At 45.6% G+C, this 18,278-nt stretch overlaps 1 protein-coding gene across 5 annotated transcripts in view; it reads left to right on the top strand.

The window, feature by feature from the left end:
- RBM47 (RNA binding motif protein 47) overlaps positions 1-18,025 on the top strand; it is a 151,438-nt gene extending 133,413 nt beyond the window's left edge. For 4 of the 5 annotated variants that reach the window (XM_055326756.1, XM_055326755.1, XM_055326752.1 and 1 more), the window contains 4 exons: positions 5,683-6,845; positions 7,795-8,001; positions 9,475-9,671; positions 15,241-18,025. In XM_055326756.1, the coding sequence (XP_055182731.1) occupies positions 5,714-6,845; positions 7,795-8,001; positions 9,475-9,671; positions 15,241-15,483 (1,779 nt within the window). In that variant the 5' untranslated portion in view covers positions 5,683-5,713 and the 3' untranslated portion in view covers positions 15,484-18,025. The remainder of the gene's footprint in view (positions 1-5,682; positions 6,846-7,794; positions 8,002-9,474; positions 9,672-15,240) is intronic. The other variant, XM_055326753.1, reaches the window with a different exon arrangement.
- Positions 18,026-18,278: the final 253 nt, after the last annotated feature.

Here is an 18,278-nt window from a genome sequence, read left to right as displayed (position 1 = left end):
TCCAATGCAGCAAGTCTCTTCAGGTTCCTTCTGGAAAAGCCTCTGCAGACTGTTATAGCCAAAGTTTAGGTGAAAAACAGGCTTACACTTGGATGCCTTTGCCACATTGCCAGTGGAGAATCACACTGCCAGACAGCTTACCTGCTAAGAATGGAATCTGGGAGATTCTAGTACACTGGTCCACGCCAGAACTCACAGGCTAGGCTTCTCATACTGACTGGTTTGAGGTTGGCTGAGATACACCTCTTGTTTCCCTGTAAACACAAGAGTCCTGCATAAGAGCAAGATTCTCACCTCAAGTTCAAATATATTTTTTTTAAAGTTCACATTTCTTCTAACATCTTTTGAACACTTAGTGCTACATTCTATGCGAGGAGCGTTACATGAATCATTTCATTTACTCCTCACCACAGCCCTGTGATAAGAATCACTTAGGGGCAGCTGTGGTACATACAGACTCTAAACCAGACTCTCAACGCTCAGATATCAGCTCTGATGCTCACGAACTGAGAATCTACTTAATCTCTCTGTGCCTCAGTTTCCTTATCTGTAAGGCAAAGATTATAATATCCCATACAGACTTTCTGAGGCTTGGAGTGAGTTAATGCATGTAAAGAGACTAGCACACTGCCTGGCACATAGTGGGCATTCAATAAACATTAGCCATCATTGTCACCATTTTAAAGATGAGAGGATATTAAGGCTTTAAGAGGTTAAGTAGCTTTTCCCGGGTTCACAACTAGTAAGCAGAGGAGCCAAGTTTTGGCTCTAGATCTCTAACTCCAGAAACTGTGCCTTTATTCAGCATGGTAGGCAGCCTAAATCAGACTACCCAATCTATTTTAAAACTCTTACATTGAGGTGCCTTGATGGCTCAGTTGGTTAAGTGTCTGACTCTTGGTTTCAGCTCAGGTCACAATCTCAGGGTCATGAGATTGAGTCTCGCATTGGGCTTCGGGTGGAGTCGGCTTGAGCCCCCCACCCACTCTCTCTCTCTCAAATAAATAAATAAATGAAATCTTAAACTATCTTATATTGAGTGGATAATTCTGTGCCATTTATCCAAGTTTTTGTTGTTGGTTTTTACTCACAGATAAGGTTCAACTTACAAAGTATACTTACTACTCATTGTGTTCAATCCTCTACACATGAAGAATCTTGTTAAAGATAGTATATCTCACTCTTCAGATGCCCCCCTCCAAACACCCACATGCACATGTACACTCCCACCCTCTACCCTTCTAAAGAGGGTATTCTAAATTAATCTTTTAAAACATGATAATGATAGTGGCTATGCTTTTAAGTTGGGAAACTATAGTCTTTTTTTTAAGATTTTATTTATTTATTCATGAGAGAGAGAGAGGCAGAGACACAGGCAGAGGGAGAAGCAGACTCCATGCAGGGAGTCCGATGAGGGACCCAATCCTGAGACTCCAGGATCACGCCCTGGGCTGAAGGCAGGTGCTAAACCACTGAGCCAGCCAGGTATTCCCTGGGAAACTACAGTCTTATTAGAAACAAATTGCTAATAATATTGAGGTACAACTCTTTTGAAGCAGTCTCTGGACATTGAGCACAAATACAAGATGCCCTAGTTCTCAGCTTTTTAGGATTTGAAGCATAATTCTCTAGTTCCATTAACCCCAAGGTAGGCTCCATGAGAATGAGGTCCACTGGCACCTGGCACATAGTAGGCACTCAATAAATATTTGCAGAATGAATGAATATAAATGAACATGAACCCTTCTGTGATTGTGCCTCTTAAGAAATTATTATTGTGCACATACAAGTGTTAGAAGCCGAGCCAGCCACCCTCACCAGATTTCTCTTCTTCCAGGTCTCATAAATGTGACCATATACTTAAATGGCAAACAATTTAGACCGGGGGGGGGGGGGAGGCAGATCAAGAAGATTGTCTTTAAAATATGTTAGAACTTAAAAGTTGGTCCTGACATTGCTCTGCATAGGAAACCGAGGAAAATGTGACTGTAATGCGTATCAATAGCAATCTATGCTACTTAGTACCACGGATGTTCTCTGCACATCTCCTAGAGCAGAGGTCAGCAAACTTGTTCTCTAAAAGCCAGACAGGAACTATTTTAGGTTTGGCGGGCCATATAATCTCTGAACTGTTTGACTCTGCCATTGTACTGCAAAAGCAACCATAGATAATATTTTTTTAAGGGTATGGCTGTGTTCTGATAAAACTTTATTTATAGGGGCACCTGGGTGGCTCAGCGGTTGAGCATCTGCCTTTGGCTCAGGTCGTGATCCCGGGGTCCTGGGATTGAGTCCTGCATCGGGCTCCCTATAGGGAGACTGCTCCTCCCTCCGCCTGTGTCTCTGCCTCTCTCTGTGTGTCTCTCATGAATAAATAAATAAAATCTTTAAAAAAAAACTTTATTTATAAAAACGAACGGCAGGCTGTATTTGGCCCACGGCCATAGCTGCCAGGCCCTTGGTCTAAAGCTTGTTTAATTGTAATAAGTTAGGTATTTTGTTACATCTCTGAGAGAAGGGTCATATCAGTAGTATAGTATAGTACCCTTTTTTAAGGCATTACATAAATCATATATCTCTTATTTATCTAAGCTTTAGGCCTTAAAAATTCATTGAGTGGCACACCATACAATATAACGACGGTCTATTAGACAGGAAGATACGGAGAATGGAGTTTGTAGGCCACAAGATTTTCTTGAATGTGTGAAACCTCTTCATTGTGCCATTTCTTTTTTTTTTTTTTACTGGCCTCTAACAAAATCCTAATTTTACTGGATTTTATTTTTGTCCTTTTTGTATCACTCATCTCTGTCACTTTCAAGTTTTTTTTTTAATTGTGGTAAAATATACATAACCAAATTAACCATTTTAACTTTTTAAGTATACAGTTCAGTGGCATTAAGTACATTCACATTGTTGTATAACCATCGCCACCATCCAACTCTAGAACTTTCTCATCATCTCTGATTGAAACGCCATAAACACTAATGCTCCATTCTCCCCTTCCCCATCTTGCAGCAACCATGATTTTACTTTCTAACTTTGTGAATTTGTCTATTCTAGATACTTCATATAAGTGGAATCATACAATATTTGTCCTTTTGTGTCTGGGTTATTTCACTTAGCACAGTGTCTTCACGGTACATCCAAGTCATAACACGTGTTACAATTCTCTTCATTCACAATTCTCACTAAATCATACTGCCCCTTGATGTTACAGCAAGTGAACCAAGGAAGTATGGTTTAGCCAGCTGGCAAATAAGCATCTCAGACCTTTATTGTGTCCCTATAATTTTTCTGTGTTTTTTTTTTCTTTCAAAGATCAAATTTACCTAATTATTTTTTTTATTTTTTTTAAATTTTTTTTATTTATTTATGATAGTCACACACACACACACAGAGAGAGAGAGAGAGAGAGAGAGAGAGGCAGAGACACAGGCAGAGGGAGAAGCAGGCTCCATGCACCGGGAGCCCGACGTGGGATTCGATCCCGGGTCTCCAGGATCGCGCCCTGGGACAAAGGCAGGCGCTAAACCGCTGCGTCACCCAGGGATTCCAAATTTACCTAATTATTCCTGAAGTTTCCCCTAGTATTCTACACAATTCCTCTTGGTAAATTCTTAAAAATAATGTTCCAGATTCCAGTTGAATGATGAAACTATGCCATTTAAAATTGTTTTTACAAAGAGTTTTAAGAATGTGGAGGCATGCTTATAAAATGAAGCAAAGCAGCAAGATATAAATTTGTTGGAAGCCAAGTTCTATTCCCCACCCCCCCAAAAATCCTATTTTTAAAAAAAGGTGGGAAAGTTTAGCTGTGGCTGTCATTGAATAGGAATAATAGGAATTACTCCTTTTCCTGCTTTTCTTAATTTTCCATAAAATTTACCTGAATACTTTTGTAGCCCAAAAAATGAAATAAACTCCGCTTTTCAAAGAGCCATTTTGCAAAAGCACAGTACAAAGCTCCTAATGATAACCTTATTGTATTTTTAAAATCATCTCCACAGAGCCCTGTACTGTATGAGTGAAGGTGGCATGGTTTAGAATTGCACTGTTGTACATGGCTATTTTTTTTTAAGATTTATTTTATTTTTAAACTTATTTATTTATTTATTTATTTATTTATTTATTTATTTATTTATTTATTTGACAGAGAGCGTGCATGTGTGTGAGAAAACACAGGCAGGGGGAGCAGCAGGCAGGGGGAGAGGAAGAAGCAGACTCCCCACTGAGCAGGGACACCGATGCAGGGCTTGATCCTAGAACCTGGGGATCACAACCTGAGCTGAAGGCAGATGCTTAACTGACTGAGCCACCCAGACACCCCTATGTATTTTAGAGAGACAGTGAGTAGGGACAGGGGCAAAGGGAGAGGGAGAGAATCTCAAGCAGACTCCTGCTGAGCTTAGAGGCCAGTATAGGCTAGATCCCACAACCCTAGATGATGACCTGAGCTGAAAATTGAGTTGGACATTTAACCCACTGACCCACCCAGCTCCCCAGGGCTATTTAAGTTAAATGAAACAAAAAACTGAGGTCAGCAGTTAACACTAGCCCCATTTTAAATGTTCAGTAGCCATAAGTGGCTAGTGACAGCTTTTCCATCATCACAGAAAGGTCTATTGCACAGCCCTGCTTTTGAAGAGAGAACGTGGAATCTGCAGCCAAGGTGACTTGGATTCAAGTCCCGGTAGGAGTTGACACTTGCTGGGTCAGGTGAGCAATTGACTCAGCCTCTCTGAGCCTAGAGACAAATGAGGAGTAATGATAGTTAGTATCACTTTCCGTGTAAGGAGGTTAAGAAGATGGGATAAGATAATGCATGTGCCAGTTCTCCAAAGATGAACTGTGGCTTACCGGGTAGTAGCTGCTTTACAAACTCCTGGGGAATCCATGAATGGTTTCTACCGAGACTTCAGCCTAAATGACACCATAAACATCAGAGTTACCATCTCTTACCACGCAGTTCCTAGGCCAAGTTCCTGGCAAAGTGGATGTCCCATTTGACTCTTGTAAAAAAAGAAAAAAGAAAAGAAAAAAAAAGCTTCAGCACACATGTCTGTATCTATGTTGCATGCATAGATAACACCTCAAAGTTTTCTTCGACAACTTAAATACACTGCTCCATTTCCATTCCTCAATGGACAAGACCGTGTTTTTTTTAAAAAAAAAAAAAAAAAAAAAAGCAAGCAAGCAAGCAAAGAAGGAGGCTTTGTCTGCCAGAGGAAAACACATGGGGTAAATAAAAATGGTAGAACTGAAAGGAAATCAATCTGAGTTGCCAGTGCAGGAATTGAGCAAAAGATGTTGCCATTTGCTTGCAAGAGTGTGAGGTTCCCGCTGACCATTACAACAGGTTCTCTGCGCTTCAGAGCTGTTGGGGGTACTGATTAAGCGGAAGTACTTGTTCATTCTGATTTGTGTGTGTGTGTGTGTGTGTGTGTTCCCCTCCCCCCCCTCCTGCCCCGAGTCACTTCTGGTTTTTCCTGCAAAACAAGCTGACTCACGCAGAGCTGCTGTCCTTCGCTCTCATCCGAGCACCTGCTGGGGCACAGCGCGCGTGCCGTGCCGTGCGTGCGTGTGGCTGAGGGAGCCGCGTTTGGGGGCGGGCCGGGGGGGGGGGACCCCGCGCGGTGCACAGCCCACGCTCGCTCACCGTCCCGTCCGCCTCCGCCCCAGGTCTCCGCCAGCCGTGGATGCCTTTGACGCCATGACCGCAGAGGACGCCGCCGCAGCCATGAGCAGCGACTCCGCGGCGGGCGGCGCGGCCTCCGCCAAGGCGCCCGAGGGCGTGGCCGGGGCGCCCAACGAGGCGGCGCTGCTGGCGCTGCTGGCGCGCACGGGCTACCGCATGGTGCAGGAGAACGGGCAGCGCAAGTACGGCGGCCCGCCGCCCGGCTGGGAGGGCCCGCACCCGCAGCGCGGCTGCGAGGTCTTCGTGGGCAAGATCCCGCGCGACGTGTACGAGGACGAGCTGGTGCCCGTGTTCGAGGCCGTGGGCCGCATCTACGAGCTGCGCCTCATGATGGACTTCGACGGCAAGAACCGCGGCTACGCCTTCGTCACGTACTGCCACAAGGGCGAGGCCAAGCGCGCCGTGCGCGAGCTCAACAACCACGAGATCCGCCCGGGCCGCCTGCTCGGCGTGTGCTGCAGCGTGGACAACTGCCGCCTCTTCATCGGCGGCATCCCCAAGACGAAGAAGCGCGAGGAGATCCTGGAGGAGATCGCCAAGGTCACCGAGGGCGTGCTGGACGTCATCGTGTACGCCAGCGCGGCCGACAAGATGAAGAACCGCGGCTTCGCCTTCGTCGAGTACGAGAGCCACCGCGCCGCCGCCATGGCGCGCCGCAAGCTCATGCCCGGCCGCATCCAGCTGTGGGGCCACCAGATCGCCGTGGACTGGGCCGAGCCCGAGATCGACGTGGACGAGGACGTCATGGAGACCGTGAAGATCCTCTACGTGCGCAACCTCATGATCGAGACCACCGAGGACACCATCAAGAAGAGCTTCGGCCAGTTCAACCCGGGCTGCGTGGAGCGCGTCAAGAAGATCCGCGACTACGCCTTCGTGCACTTCGCCAGCCGCGAGGACGCCGTGCTCGCCATGAACAACCTCAACGGCACCGAGCTGGAGGGCTCGTGCCTCGAGGTGACGCTGGCCAAGCCCGTGGACAAGGAGCAGTACTCGCGCTACCAGAAGGCGGCCAAGGGCGGCGGCGCGGCCGAGGCGGCGGCGCCGCAGCCCAGCTACGTGTACTCTTGCGACCCCTACGCGCTGGCCTACTACGGCTACCCCTACAACGCGCTCGTCGGGCCCAACAGAGACTACTTCGTGAAAGGTTAGTGGGGGCTATTGTGCAGGGCCGGGAGGGAGCGGGGGACTGGGGCCATGTGGCCCGGGCAGCGGCAGGGGTGTCCCGGCTGCAACCGGCTGAGCTGGGGGGTGCGCCCCATCCCCCACTCACCCTCCCACGCTTCTCTGCCTGTCAGTTCTGGGGTCTGCGCTTTGCTGGCGCTTGGGGCATTCGCCACCCTGGCAGTGAGGGAAATGCAGATCCTTTGTATGTATGCATGGGGTGAGCGTCGGAGGGCACAGGCACATGCAGCCGCTCCTTGCGTGCCGCCTTTTCCCTGGGCCTACCCAGTCTGGGGCTCGTCCGCTAGTCGATGCGTACTTAAGGCTTAAAGCCTCCCTGTGAAATGAACTCTTTAGGATGTTGGGAAGTGGGAAGCGCAGCGTTGTCACATTGTCGGGGTGGTGCTGGTGGTGGTGGTGGTGGTGGTGGTGGTGGTGGTGGTGTTTGTGAAGTACTGGGCAGGGTAAGACGGAGAGCAAGCATTCCACGGGGAAACTGATACTGAAGTTCTGGGTCCTGCCGTCATCAGATGCACTGGCTCTGTGCCTTTCATCAGTCCCTTGAACCTCCCTCAGCCGGTTTTCTCACGCAGAAAATGAGGAAGGTGAACCAGCTGATCCCCTTGCAGATCTAACTTTTTTTTTTTTTTTTTGCAGTCTATGAATGTGTTTCTTTATTGAAGTGGCGGTCGCAATCCTAGGAACTCCCCATGCAAGTTCATCTCTTGCGTTAAGCAGGCACACTTAGGGTACGATTCTAGGCCAGAGCAGAATGTGGGAAGCATCTTACCAGCTCACTGAAGGGCAGAGTAGTGTGACCACCTGCAGCTAGGCTCAGGGCAAACCTCGAAATGCCAAGAACCTTGGCTTCAGATCTGCCTCTTGTCTGGTCACTGTTGGATGCTCATCATTTTTTGTGTTGTTGTCATAAGCAGGCAGCATAAGAGGCCGGGGTCGAGGTGCAGCTGGCAGCAGAGCCCCAGGGCCCAGGGGTTCCTACCTTGGGGGATATTCAGCTGGCCGTGGTATTTATAGCCGATATCACGAAGGAAAAGGAAAGCAGCAAGAAAAAGGATATGAACTTGTACCGAATTTGGAAATCTCTGCCGTCAATCCAGTTGCCATTAAACCTGGTACAGGTCAGTATAAACCAGAGATAGATAGAATGCATCCGTTCAGCTGAAACCCCAGCGCTCTCATTGAAGTGACCCCAGGCTTTCCTCAGGCTTTCATCTGCACGTGGGCTCCTCTTCTCCCAGGCAGCCAGAGGTTAGGCCAAGAATGTGGCCTCCTGGGCCCCCTTATCCAGAACTTAAGGGAATGGTCTAGCTCCAACCATGTTCAAGCCACACTTTTTCAGTAGTGGGTTTTTCAAATAAGTGTCACCAGTCGTTAGGCTCTTTCTCAATCTGTGGCCTGATAGGCAGAGTTGGAGTGGCGGGGAGGGGCGGAGGAAGACAACAGAAGACCAGGAGGCTCTTCTCTACCTTCTGGCCTGCTCAGACTGTCTTCTCCTTCCTGAAGCCTGTTGCTACACCAGCAGTCGGAAGCCAGAGGGTCCAGCTGATTGCTGGTTCTGTGAGTTGGTGGAAAGGGTAGGAAATTCCACCACGGGAGTGCAAAACACAAGCGTCTCTTGTGCTCTTCGACACACCAGAACACATAGGGACAAGGCAGTGGTGAAAGTTTTTGCAGCTGCTCATGTCCTGGATTCTGATTTCCAGCACGCCTCTTCCCCCTCTTGCTGGGTCAGTAGATGGGAGGTAGGGACACCTAAGTGATTCAAGCCAGAAACCTTGAACTTTGCTTTCACCTCCAGGCCCCACAGTCCAGTTTGCCAGTGTAATCAGTGCCCACTGGTCACCTAACAGGAGGAAGGTCTTCTTTCTGGTCCTGACGTGCAAGGAACTCCATTGTAAGCACGTCATAGCACCAGCTCCCTATCAGCACACCATGCAAGCATCCGGACTCAGGGAAAATTCATCCGTGGACAGTCAGAGCGACCCTTCTCCAGCCCTCTTCCTGGTTTCATGGGGGGAGATGGAGGAGCTCTTTGAGAGAATCCCCCCCTTGAAGCTCAGCTACTCTGAGTTTCTTCTGGTTGAGGATTATACGCTCCTTTCCCTAGCTGAGAGTCAAAGAAGCTGCATTTGGGCCATAGGTTTGCATGGCCACATAGGCCTCAAAAAGCATTTTCCCAGTAGAGCTTCGTTTTTTATAATCCAGTGATAATTTTTTTCACCTATGAAAAAATGTTGTAAATTCTGTCAAGTGACTCTTTATGCTGGATTTCCTCGTAAATGCCATCGACACTATGAGCAACTTAAAACAGATCACGTCTCTGTCTAAAGTCATAAAACAGAGCCTGGATATAGGACAGGCTTCTACTCGTTGGAAAAGGGACCCCTGTTGGCAAGTTGGGAGCAGGGGACGTCTTTACCAGCTCCCCCCTCTTCCTTTTCGGTAGCACCTTGTTACCTGTACTGAGGGAGTGTTAGTTAGCAGGGGAGGCCCGTGACTGCTAAACTTGGTTTGAAAACGACCAAGAAAGCGACCGATCTTCCTCGGGGACTTTCAAGCGATGTGCATTTCCCTGTCCCTTTTTCTTGCAGTGGCCATCCCTGCCATTGGGGCCCAGTATTCCGTGTTCCAGGCAGCGCCAGCCCCTAAAATGATTGAGGATGGGAAAATCCACACAATGGAGCACATGATCAGCCCCATCGCTGTGCAGCCAGACCCAGCCAGTGCCGCTGCCGCTGCCGCCGCCGCCGCCGTCATCCCTGCCGTGTCCACGCCGCCACCTTTCCAGGTAGAGCTCCTGCTAGGGTCATCGACATTTGTGTGTGAGGCTTCCCTTTATCATGGATTCATTTCCTGTTCAGCAGGACGATTAGCTGTGTGCCTAGCTCTCTGATGAAGCATAGGATGGGGTGACAGAAAGAAATGTGTCCTATGAATCAGGACAGGACAGAAAAGTTTAAAATACTAATCATACCACCTTAGTGTTATCACTGTATTAAAGATCGGAAGCAATATGCCAAACGACACATGTAATTCTTCACAGTCTCATAATACCGTCCCTACGATTTTTTTTTTTTTTATGACACTGGATAATCTTTAACTTGTGTTCTTACTGTCCAGGAGCCGACTTACAAAGTCCAGGGAGATAGCTTACATTTTCACATTCCAAATTGCAGTTTGAAGATTTTTTTTTTTATATATAGGTTTTCTCTCTTTCTCTCTCTCAGGGCTCCTGGGTGGCTCAGTGGATTAAGTGTCTAATTCTTGGTTTCAGCTCAGGTTGTGATCTCAGGGTCATGAGATCGAGCCCCACATTGGGCTCCATGCTCGGTGTTGGGTCTGCTTGGGAGTCCCTCCTTCTACCCCTCTCCCTCCCCCACTCCCCACCTGTAGATGAATATTGAAATATCCATATACGTATATAAGAATGTGTGTGGAGAAAGAACTATCTGTAGAGACACAGATGTATGAAACTTTACAAAATCTGCCCTTCATCCTCTCCCCCTTCCAGATCAAGGTATTACCATTCCTCCTGCCAGTCCAGTCTTACCATTCCAGCCTCCTTCCCCACCTTTTGCTCATAGCTTCTCTTCTGTATGTTCTCTATAGTCTCATGACTTCTTTAGAATCTTTCTCACCCACCCAGCCTTGGAAATCCTCTCTCTTGTATTTTCTCATTTCCCACATTATTACTTGGCATATGGTTGCCAGTATGTTCTATGTCCCCAGCTAATGAAGCTACTCTAGACCAAGAGCTACATCTTATATTTTATCTTCAGCGCAGAGCACGTAGGGAATACCTATAGGTGAATAGGTCATTCATCCAAACAAAGCAAAATCGTGTTAAAGCTCCTTTTTGTGAGGCAGTGAATCTCATATACCTTATCACTTGACAAGCACAGATACTCAGGCCTGGGGTCTCTTACCCCACTAGATAAGAATTATCCAGGGAGTATGTTAAAAGCAGATTCTTAGACTCCAACCCAGAAGATTCCCGCTCGACAGAACCCTGTGGGGGTTCTAGAATGCATGTCTTGTACGCGCTCCTCAGTAATGCTGAAATAGGGTCAGACTTGAGAGTCACCGCCCTGCAGTGCTGCTCACTCCCTTTTGCCCTCTCTCCGCACCAGCCTTGACAGTGTTGTTCAGAAAGGGTCACACCAGTTGAAATTTATTCACCTGCTAGTGTGTCATCGAGTATTCCTTAAGCCCGGACTTCCTAAAGCCAGAAAGGAATAGGTCGTGAATGACTCATGCTATAAAATGGCAGCTAAGTGGAGCTACTACTTGTGGACTGACTATAAACCTCTAGAATAAGCTACAAACAATGCTTAGTGTGGGATTCTGGTAATAATTTCTAATTTCTCCTCACTAAGAAATTCGCAAACTTTTATGCTTGGTGCATAGCATCCCAAATTCCAGGTCTCATACTCATGCTCTTGATCACAGACTCTGGCTTTTATCTGTCTCCACCAGATGTTGCCGTCTGGGTCCTCTTTTTTTTTCTTTTTTTTTTTTTAAGATTTTATTTATTCATGGAAGACACACACACACACACAGAGGCGAGGACATAGACATAGGCAAAGAGAGAAGCAGGCTCCCTATGGGGAGCCGGATGTGGAACTCAATACCAGAACCCGGGGATCATAACCTGAGCCAAAGGCAGGCACTCAACAACCACTTGAGCCACCCAGGGGCTTGTTCAGAGTCTTATCAGTTGATTCCGACGGAGATTTTCCCCCTCCTTCAAGGCATCCTGCAGAAAGCCTGGAGCTATGTACTTTTGAACCCAAGAATGACTTCATTTGAGTGTGTGTGGCCTTGCTGCTCACCTACCAGTCTTGGTTCTCTGTGATTGAATTCTTTGACCCTGTGCTTTCTGAACATTCAGTTCCCTGTGCCCCACCCACCTACCCACCTCCGTATTCTCTGCCAAATTACAGCAAAGGAAGGAGCATTTTAAGCAATACTGACTGGTGAAGGGAACACTTTTCTGAGTGGAGCCACGCTAGAAGTCAGTTCCCATCATTTCTTCTAGAACCTTCCTGTGGCACACCCTCAGGCATAGTCCTCTGTCCCATGCTCACATGCTGTTTAGCCTTTTTTTTTTTTTTAAGATTTGTATTTATTTATTCATGAGCCACAAAGAGAAAGAGGCAGAGGCAGAGACATAGGCAGAGGGAGAAGTAGGCTCCCTCTAGGGAGCCTGACACAGGACTCGATCCCAGGACCCTGGGATCACAACCTGAACCAAAGATAGATAGATGTTCAACTGCTGAGCCACCCAGGTGCCCGTTTAGCCTTTAAAAAAAAAAATTTTTTATTGAGAGAGTGAGAGAGCACAAATGGGGGAAGGGCAGAGGGAGAAGCAGACTCCCTGCTGAGCAGGAGCCTGCCATGGGGCTCAGTCCCAGGACCCCGGGATCATGACCTGTGCCAAAGGCAGACATGTAACTAACTGAGCCCCCATTTTGCCATTTTGTATTCTCAATTTCCTTTATAGATCACGTTAAAAAATATTTGCTAGCATGGGCAGTCAGTGTTTTGGATTTATTTCTCAAAGTATTTTCGATCTTTACAAATCTATGGTATAAGTAGAGTAGGGATAGCTATTTGCCTTGAATGAGGTCTTTTTCTCTCCTCCTTCCTCCCCCAACTCCCCATGTTCAACCCACCCAAGCCCAGGGGTTGAGCTGGACCATAGCACAGGGAAAGGTTTCTCTCAGATATCCCCTTCCCTTCAATTTCATCCCTTTGTTCATTTATCACTAAATGTATGTCCACACGTTAGGCAAAGGTTGCTTGTGTCTTGCTGTAAGCCACCTGCCTTCCCAGTTCTGAAGTTTCTCTCTTGTCAATGAGATAGTCATTATTTTAGTGTTGTAGTAGATGAGATAATACAGGGCTAAATGTGCAGGCTCCTGAGTCACCTTAAAAGCCGTGTCACCTCATGCAAGTCATTTAACACATCCAAACCTCTCCATATAATCGTAGTACCAGCTTCATTGGTGGCTGTGATGATTCCAAAATGTCACAAATAAGGCACTTAGAATAGTGCCCAGCAGACCATATTCCTTCCATTCTTATTAATATTTAGTATTATTTTGGTTACAGTTGAAAAAATAGCTCTTAGGTGGTGAATTTCCTTTGAGCATGATTTTGTGATTCTCATTTGCAGATTTTGTAAAGGAATGATAACTAATTCCCTTATGAAAATCCAGTAAGAAATCATTTTTTTTAAAAATCGAATTCTCCATTTTATATATCCTGAATTGCTTATTTTGAAGGTACATTAAGACCTAGAGGCCAGGGCAGCATTTACTACAGGGCATTCTGAGGAACATAAGGTGCACTAGATATTTTGTTAAATGTGTGTTTTATTTTACCACAAATCCCCTTTTCCATAAAGCATCTCACAGAACTGGCTCCATGGCAAACCCTTTGGGAAATGCTGAACCACAGTCTTCCCTCTTTACACCTCTTTGTTCAGAAAACAAGTATGTTACGCTTTCAAGTAGAGAGGAGCCAAGTAGCAGGGACTTTGATGGAGCTAGTGGTGGCATCTGCAGTGAGGCAGCTTTAGTTAGCTTGCCTTTCCCTACTTCCTTCTCCCGTGGAAACTCCTTATCCTTCAAGACCCAGTTCAAATGTCTCTGCTTCCAAGATGCTCTCTCCAACTTCCCAAGTTAGTTGGTTCCTTTTCTAAGCTTCTACAACCATCTGTGCAGTTGACCCTTAAACAACAGAAGGGTTAGGTGTGCCGACCCCCCACAGAGTTCTAAATCCATATGTAAGTTTTGACTCTGCCAAAACTTAACAGCCTACTCTTGACCAGAAGGCTTACTGATAAGTCAACGAAACATATATTCTGTGTGTTATATGTAAGCTAAAGAAAAGAAAATGCTACTAAGAAAATCATAAGGAAGAGAAACTACATACATTTACAGTACTGTGCTGAACTTACTGGAAAAAAATCCACATATAATTGGACCCACTCAGTTCAAACTCACGTTGTTCAGGTCAACTGTATATATAGTGGTGTCATATCTCAGGTGGGAGGTGGTCAAAACCATCAATCAGTCACCCTTGCTGAAAATTGTATACGATCACAGGTTTTTTTTAGGTCACAGCTTAAAAAGCTGCCCCTACAGAGATCTAGACACTTTGTTCCATAACATTGTCACAGTGTGTTTTCCACTCTTGTTTTTGAAGCGTCCTGTTCCTTCAGTTGAGGCAGCTGGCATGTATTTTAGAGGAGAAAAAATATATATATACATATACACTCGCGCACATATGCACATGTATTTTATTTTATTTTATTTATTTATTTTAAAGATTTTATTTATTCATTCATGAGAGACACAGAGAGAGGGAAAGAGAGGCAGAGACACAGGCAGAGGGAGAAGCAGGCTCCGTGCAGGGAGCCTGATGTGGGACTTGATCCCAGGATTCCAGGATCACGCCCTGGGCCGAAGGCAGATGCTAAACCACTGAGCCATCCAGGAATCCCCTGCACATGTATTTTAAAGATTTTATTTATTCATGAGAGAGGGGCAGAGACTTAGGCAGAGTTGGAGGAGTCTCAACCACTGAGCCACCCAGGTGCCCCAGGAAAATATCTATTTTTAAAGATTTTATTTATTTGAGAGAGAGAGAGAGCATGGGAAGAGGAAGCAAAGAAAGAGAGAGACAGAGAGCATGAGCAGAGGGAGGGGTAGAGGGACAGGGAGAAGCAAACTCCCTGCCGAGCAGGGAGTCTCTGATCAGGGTTGGATCCCAGGACCCTGAGATCAAGGCAGACTCCCAACCGACCCAGGCACCCCTAGGGGAAAAAATATTAATTACAGTGAGATCAACTGAGCAAAGGGTAGGTTCTCCAGTCTCTCTTGTAGCTGGCTCTAGGGCCTACGGTGATGGAAAAGAATGGCAGATAGAAGGTTCCAGAGTCTTTTTTTTTTTTTTAAGATTTTATTTATTCATTCATGAGACACATCACACACACAGAGGGAGAGAGAGAGGGGGGGGGGCAGAGTTTTTTAAGATTTCATTTATTCATGAGAGACAGAGAGAGAGGGGGAGGGAGGGAGGGAGGGAGAAGCAGGCCCCATGCAGGGAGCCCGACGTGGGACCCGATCCCGTGACCCGGGATCCGGCCCCAGGTCGAAGGCGGCGCTAACCGCCGAGCCCCCCGGGCTGCCCGGTGCAGAGTCCTTACCGGCCCCCTCAGCCCGGCAGCTCCGTCACCTCGCCCAGCTGCAACTCCAGGGAGCGCTTGAGGAGGCCCGGTCGCCGCCTTCCCTCAGGGCCGCCGAGCCCGCCCCGGGCCCCCTAACGAGCCTCGTGCGTCCCCTCCCCAGGGCCGGCCCATCACTCCGGTGTACACGGTGGCGCCAAACGTGCAGAGAATTCCCGCGGCCGGGCTCTACGGGGCCGGTTACGTCCCGTTCGCGGCGCCCGCCACCGCCACCGCCACGATCGCCACACTACAGAAGAACGCGGCGGCCGCCGCCGTGTACGGGGGCTACGCGGGCTACATACCTCAGGCCTTCCCCGCCGCCACCATCCAGGTGCCGATCCACGACGTGTACCCGACGTACTGACCCCGCGGGGAGGGCGGAGGCCGGCCCCAGCCACCCCCGCGCGGAACCCTGTGCTATTTATGAAGAACCAACGTGCCGCAGGAGCACGCCTCGGAAACCTGAAGGTGAAGAATGTTATCAGACGTCATCCTGAAAAGATTTTATATTCATGAAGTTTTCACTAGTTTTGTTGCTGTTGTCGTTGTTGTTTTGTCTTTTCGTTTTTGTTTTTTAAGACTATTTTCGACGTAGCGGCCTGCGTTCAGACATTTCTCAGAGACTTGGCGGCGGCTCGCGCCCTTAATTCCATCTCCTAAAAGATTTGTACGCTGCAGTACCTTTGTATAGAGGTTTTTGTTTTTGTATTTTTAAGGATATATTTTCAGTATGAAGGTTATTTTCTTAAACTTCTGCACTCCAGAGATTTCTATTTTGTAGTATCTTCAATAATATATCAATTATATATTGAAAAGCACACTTGAGCAGCTAGGGAACTATTTTCAAAAAAAGATATATTCAATATTTAAAGATACAAACAATAGTGCTTTAAAATACTACATAAGATGTTATTTTAAAAGTTATACTGGAAAGTGCAATTTTAAAGCGAGTAAAATCTCTCTTTCAGCTGGCATTAAGGGTTGACGGTGTTAACCACGTGTTATCTATGACAGTTATATAGTTTTTCTTTTTTTTTTTTTTTTTTTGAGAAATTAAACACTCGATCTCTCCTTAAGCCCACGTTGAAAAGACTTGTCACACTTCTCCAAGTCCAAACACTGGAAAGCTCTCACCTGCCACCATCACCCTGTTTTCCCTGCTGGTTCTCCACGTGTCTTTCCCTCCCCAACCCCCTACTCATTTCCCCAGTCCCACCTCTGGGTTTGGCAAGTCTAGGGCAGATGAATTACTCTGAAGAGAGAACATTGATGGTTTTTATACTTCTTCCTGGGTTTTTGTTGGGTTTTTTTGTTTTGTTGTGGGTTTTTTTTTTTTTTTTTTTGTCTCGGTTGGGGAGGTTTTTTCAATAGCAGAGTATGCATAAGCATAAGATTTTAATAGTTTCCATAAGACATTTTTGCATTGCTATTTAATGTCTCCTTATAAAGCCTTAATTCCTTTTCTAGTCATTTTTGAAGTATGAATTTGTAGAGACAGTGAATGTCATTGTAGACAAGGCACCCAAAGGCACTTGTCACTGAAAGTTATGCTTCTAGCTGCCTTATCATGTTTCAATGCAAAATGTCTGTGGTCGTCAAGGGTGTTAGAAATATTATGTTTATTGAACAGGGCTTTCCTCCGTTGCTGTGCTCGCGGTAGGTGACCTGAATTAGGGCGTGCACACCTAGGAGGAGGAGGAGGGACCTGTATGAGTTAGAAGATAGCTTGTAAATAATCTCCTAATGCTGGTTTTTAGTTTTATGTTGCAGAAGTTCATTGGATAGAATTTAATGCAGAGTGAAAACCATTTTATTTCAATGTTATTAAAAAGTTTTATTATTAGGAAGTAAATGTATTGTTGCAGTGTTGTGCCTGTTTCAAGGCTTTTGTTTAGCAGAGTGAATGTAAAATACAGTAAAATGTTAAGATTGTCATCTACTTTATGAAATACATCAACTTGGAACTTTTTTTTAAAGGCTCCATCGAGGAATTGAGGTGTGCAATAGGTAGCAAGTACACAGTTGTGTTTTTATGCCACATCAGAGATCTATAAAATCTTTCAATTTTTGCTAATGGCTGAATTCTTATTTATGGATTAATAAGAAGATCATGCCTTTAGCAAATATTTTAGTTTTGTTTTAAATTTAAATTAAGACGTTCCCAAATGCCTTCCCCCCCCCATCTTAGGGTGGGATGAATTGTTTATATATAAGCAATATTTATTTAACTGTTCTATAAAATTATTGAGTGCCTACAAAGGCCTTTAAACATTTCTAACATTTCTTTCCATCATTCTTAAATGACATAAAATAATTGTGCAATGTTCCTGATGATGTACTCAGCAAGCTGCATCCAGACTCGAATCTGTTGGAATGAATAATCCAACAAAATGCAATTTGGATCAGATCCTCATCCCTTGACTTTGTGTGAAAGAAGTACTCTCCTTCTAATAAAGGATTGTCACAGAGGTTCACTGGATGAGACTCTGATCTAGCGGTCTTACTGTATTTTACATATGCCTGTAAATTATTTGGGGGAAAAAAAAAGAGGGTAATAAAAAGAACAGAAAAAAATTGATATCTTAACATGGCAACTACCAAACTACCTTAAAAACAGATATTGGTGAGCCTCCTATCTATGTTCTGTTTCTGTTTCAAAACCATTTCACATACACTACTGAGTTAAGTTTATAACTTGAAATGTGAACTTTTTTTTTTTAGGGGTAAGAACAAACTATATAAATGTTTTAAAAAAAAGCTTTAGTGTTCTTTGTTTTCAAACATTCTAGCAGTTTAGTTATCTTTAGTTGCTTTGTATTTGAAAAGCTTTTAAATTTATTTAGATTTCCTCTATTTACAGTACATTCTTAGGATGTATGTAGTAAATAAAGCTTTCTTTGAAGCAATTTCCAGACCTTATTTTAAGTTGTGTTTTCTTTATACTGATTTTTTTTTCTAACAAAATTAGAAAAATTAGAAAAACCCTTAACACTGTAGAAGGAAGTAACTAGTTCGGTATTTTCAGCCAAAGAAAGCAGCAAGTTACTATCTTGCTTTTGGCTTGGAATTACACTGAAGGTGAGTTATATAGGAAAAATTGTGAATTAACTTGAGCTTAGGTGGTTGAAGGTTAAGCACCGAAATTCTGCTTAGTATCTG

This window comes from Nyctereutes procyonoides, unplaced genomic scaffold (assembly GCF_905146905.1).
Source record: "Nyctereutes procyonoides isolate TBG_1078 unplaced genomic scaffold, NYPRO_anot_genome, whole genome shotgun sequence".
Taxonomy (NCBI): domain Eukaryota; kingdom Metazoa; phylum Chordata; class Mammalia; order Carnivora; family Canidae; genus Nyctereutes; species Nyctereutes procyonoides.
This window is presented reverse-complemented; position numbering and strand designations above follow the sequence as displayed.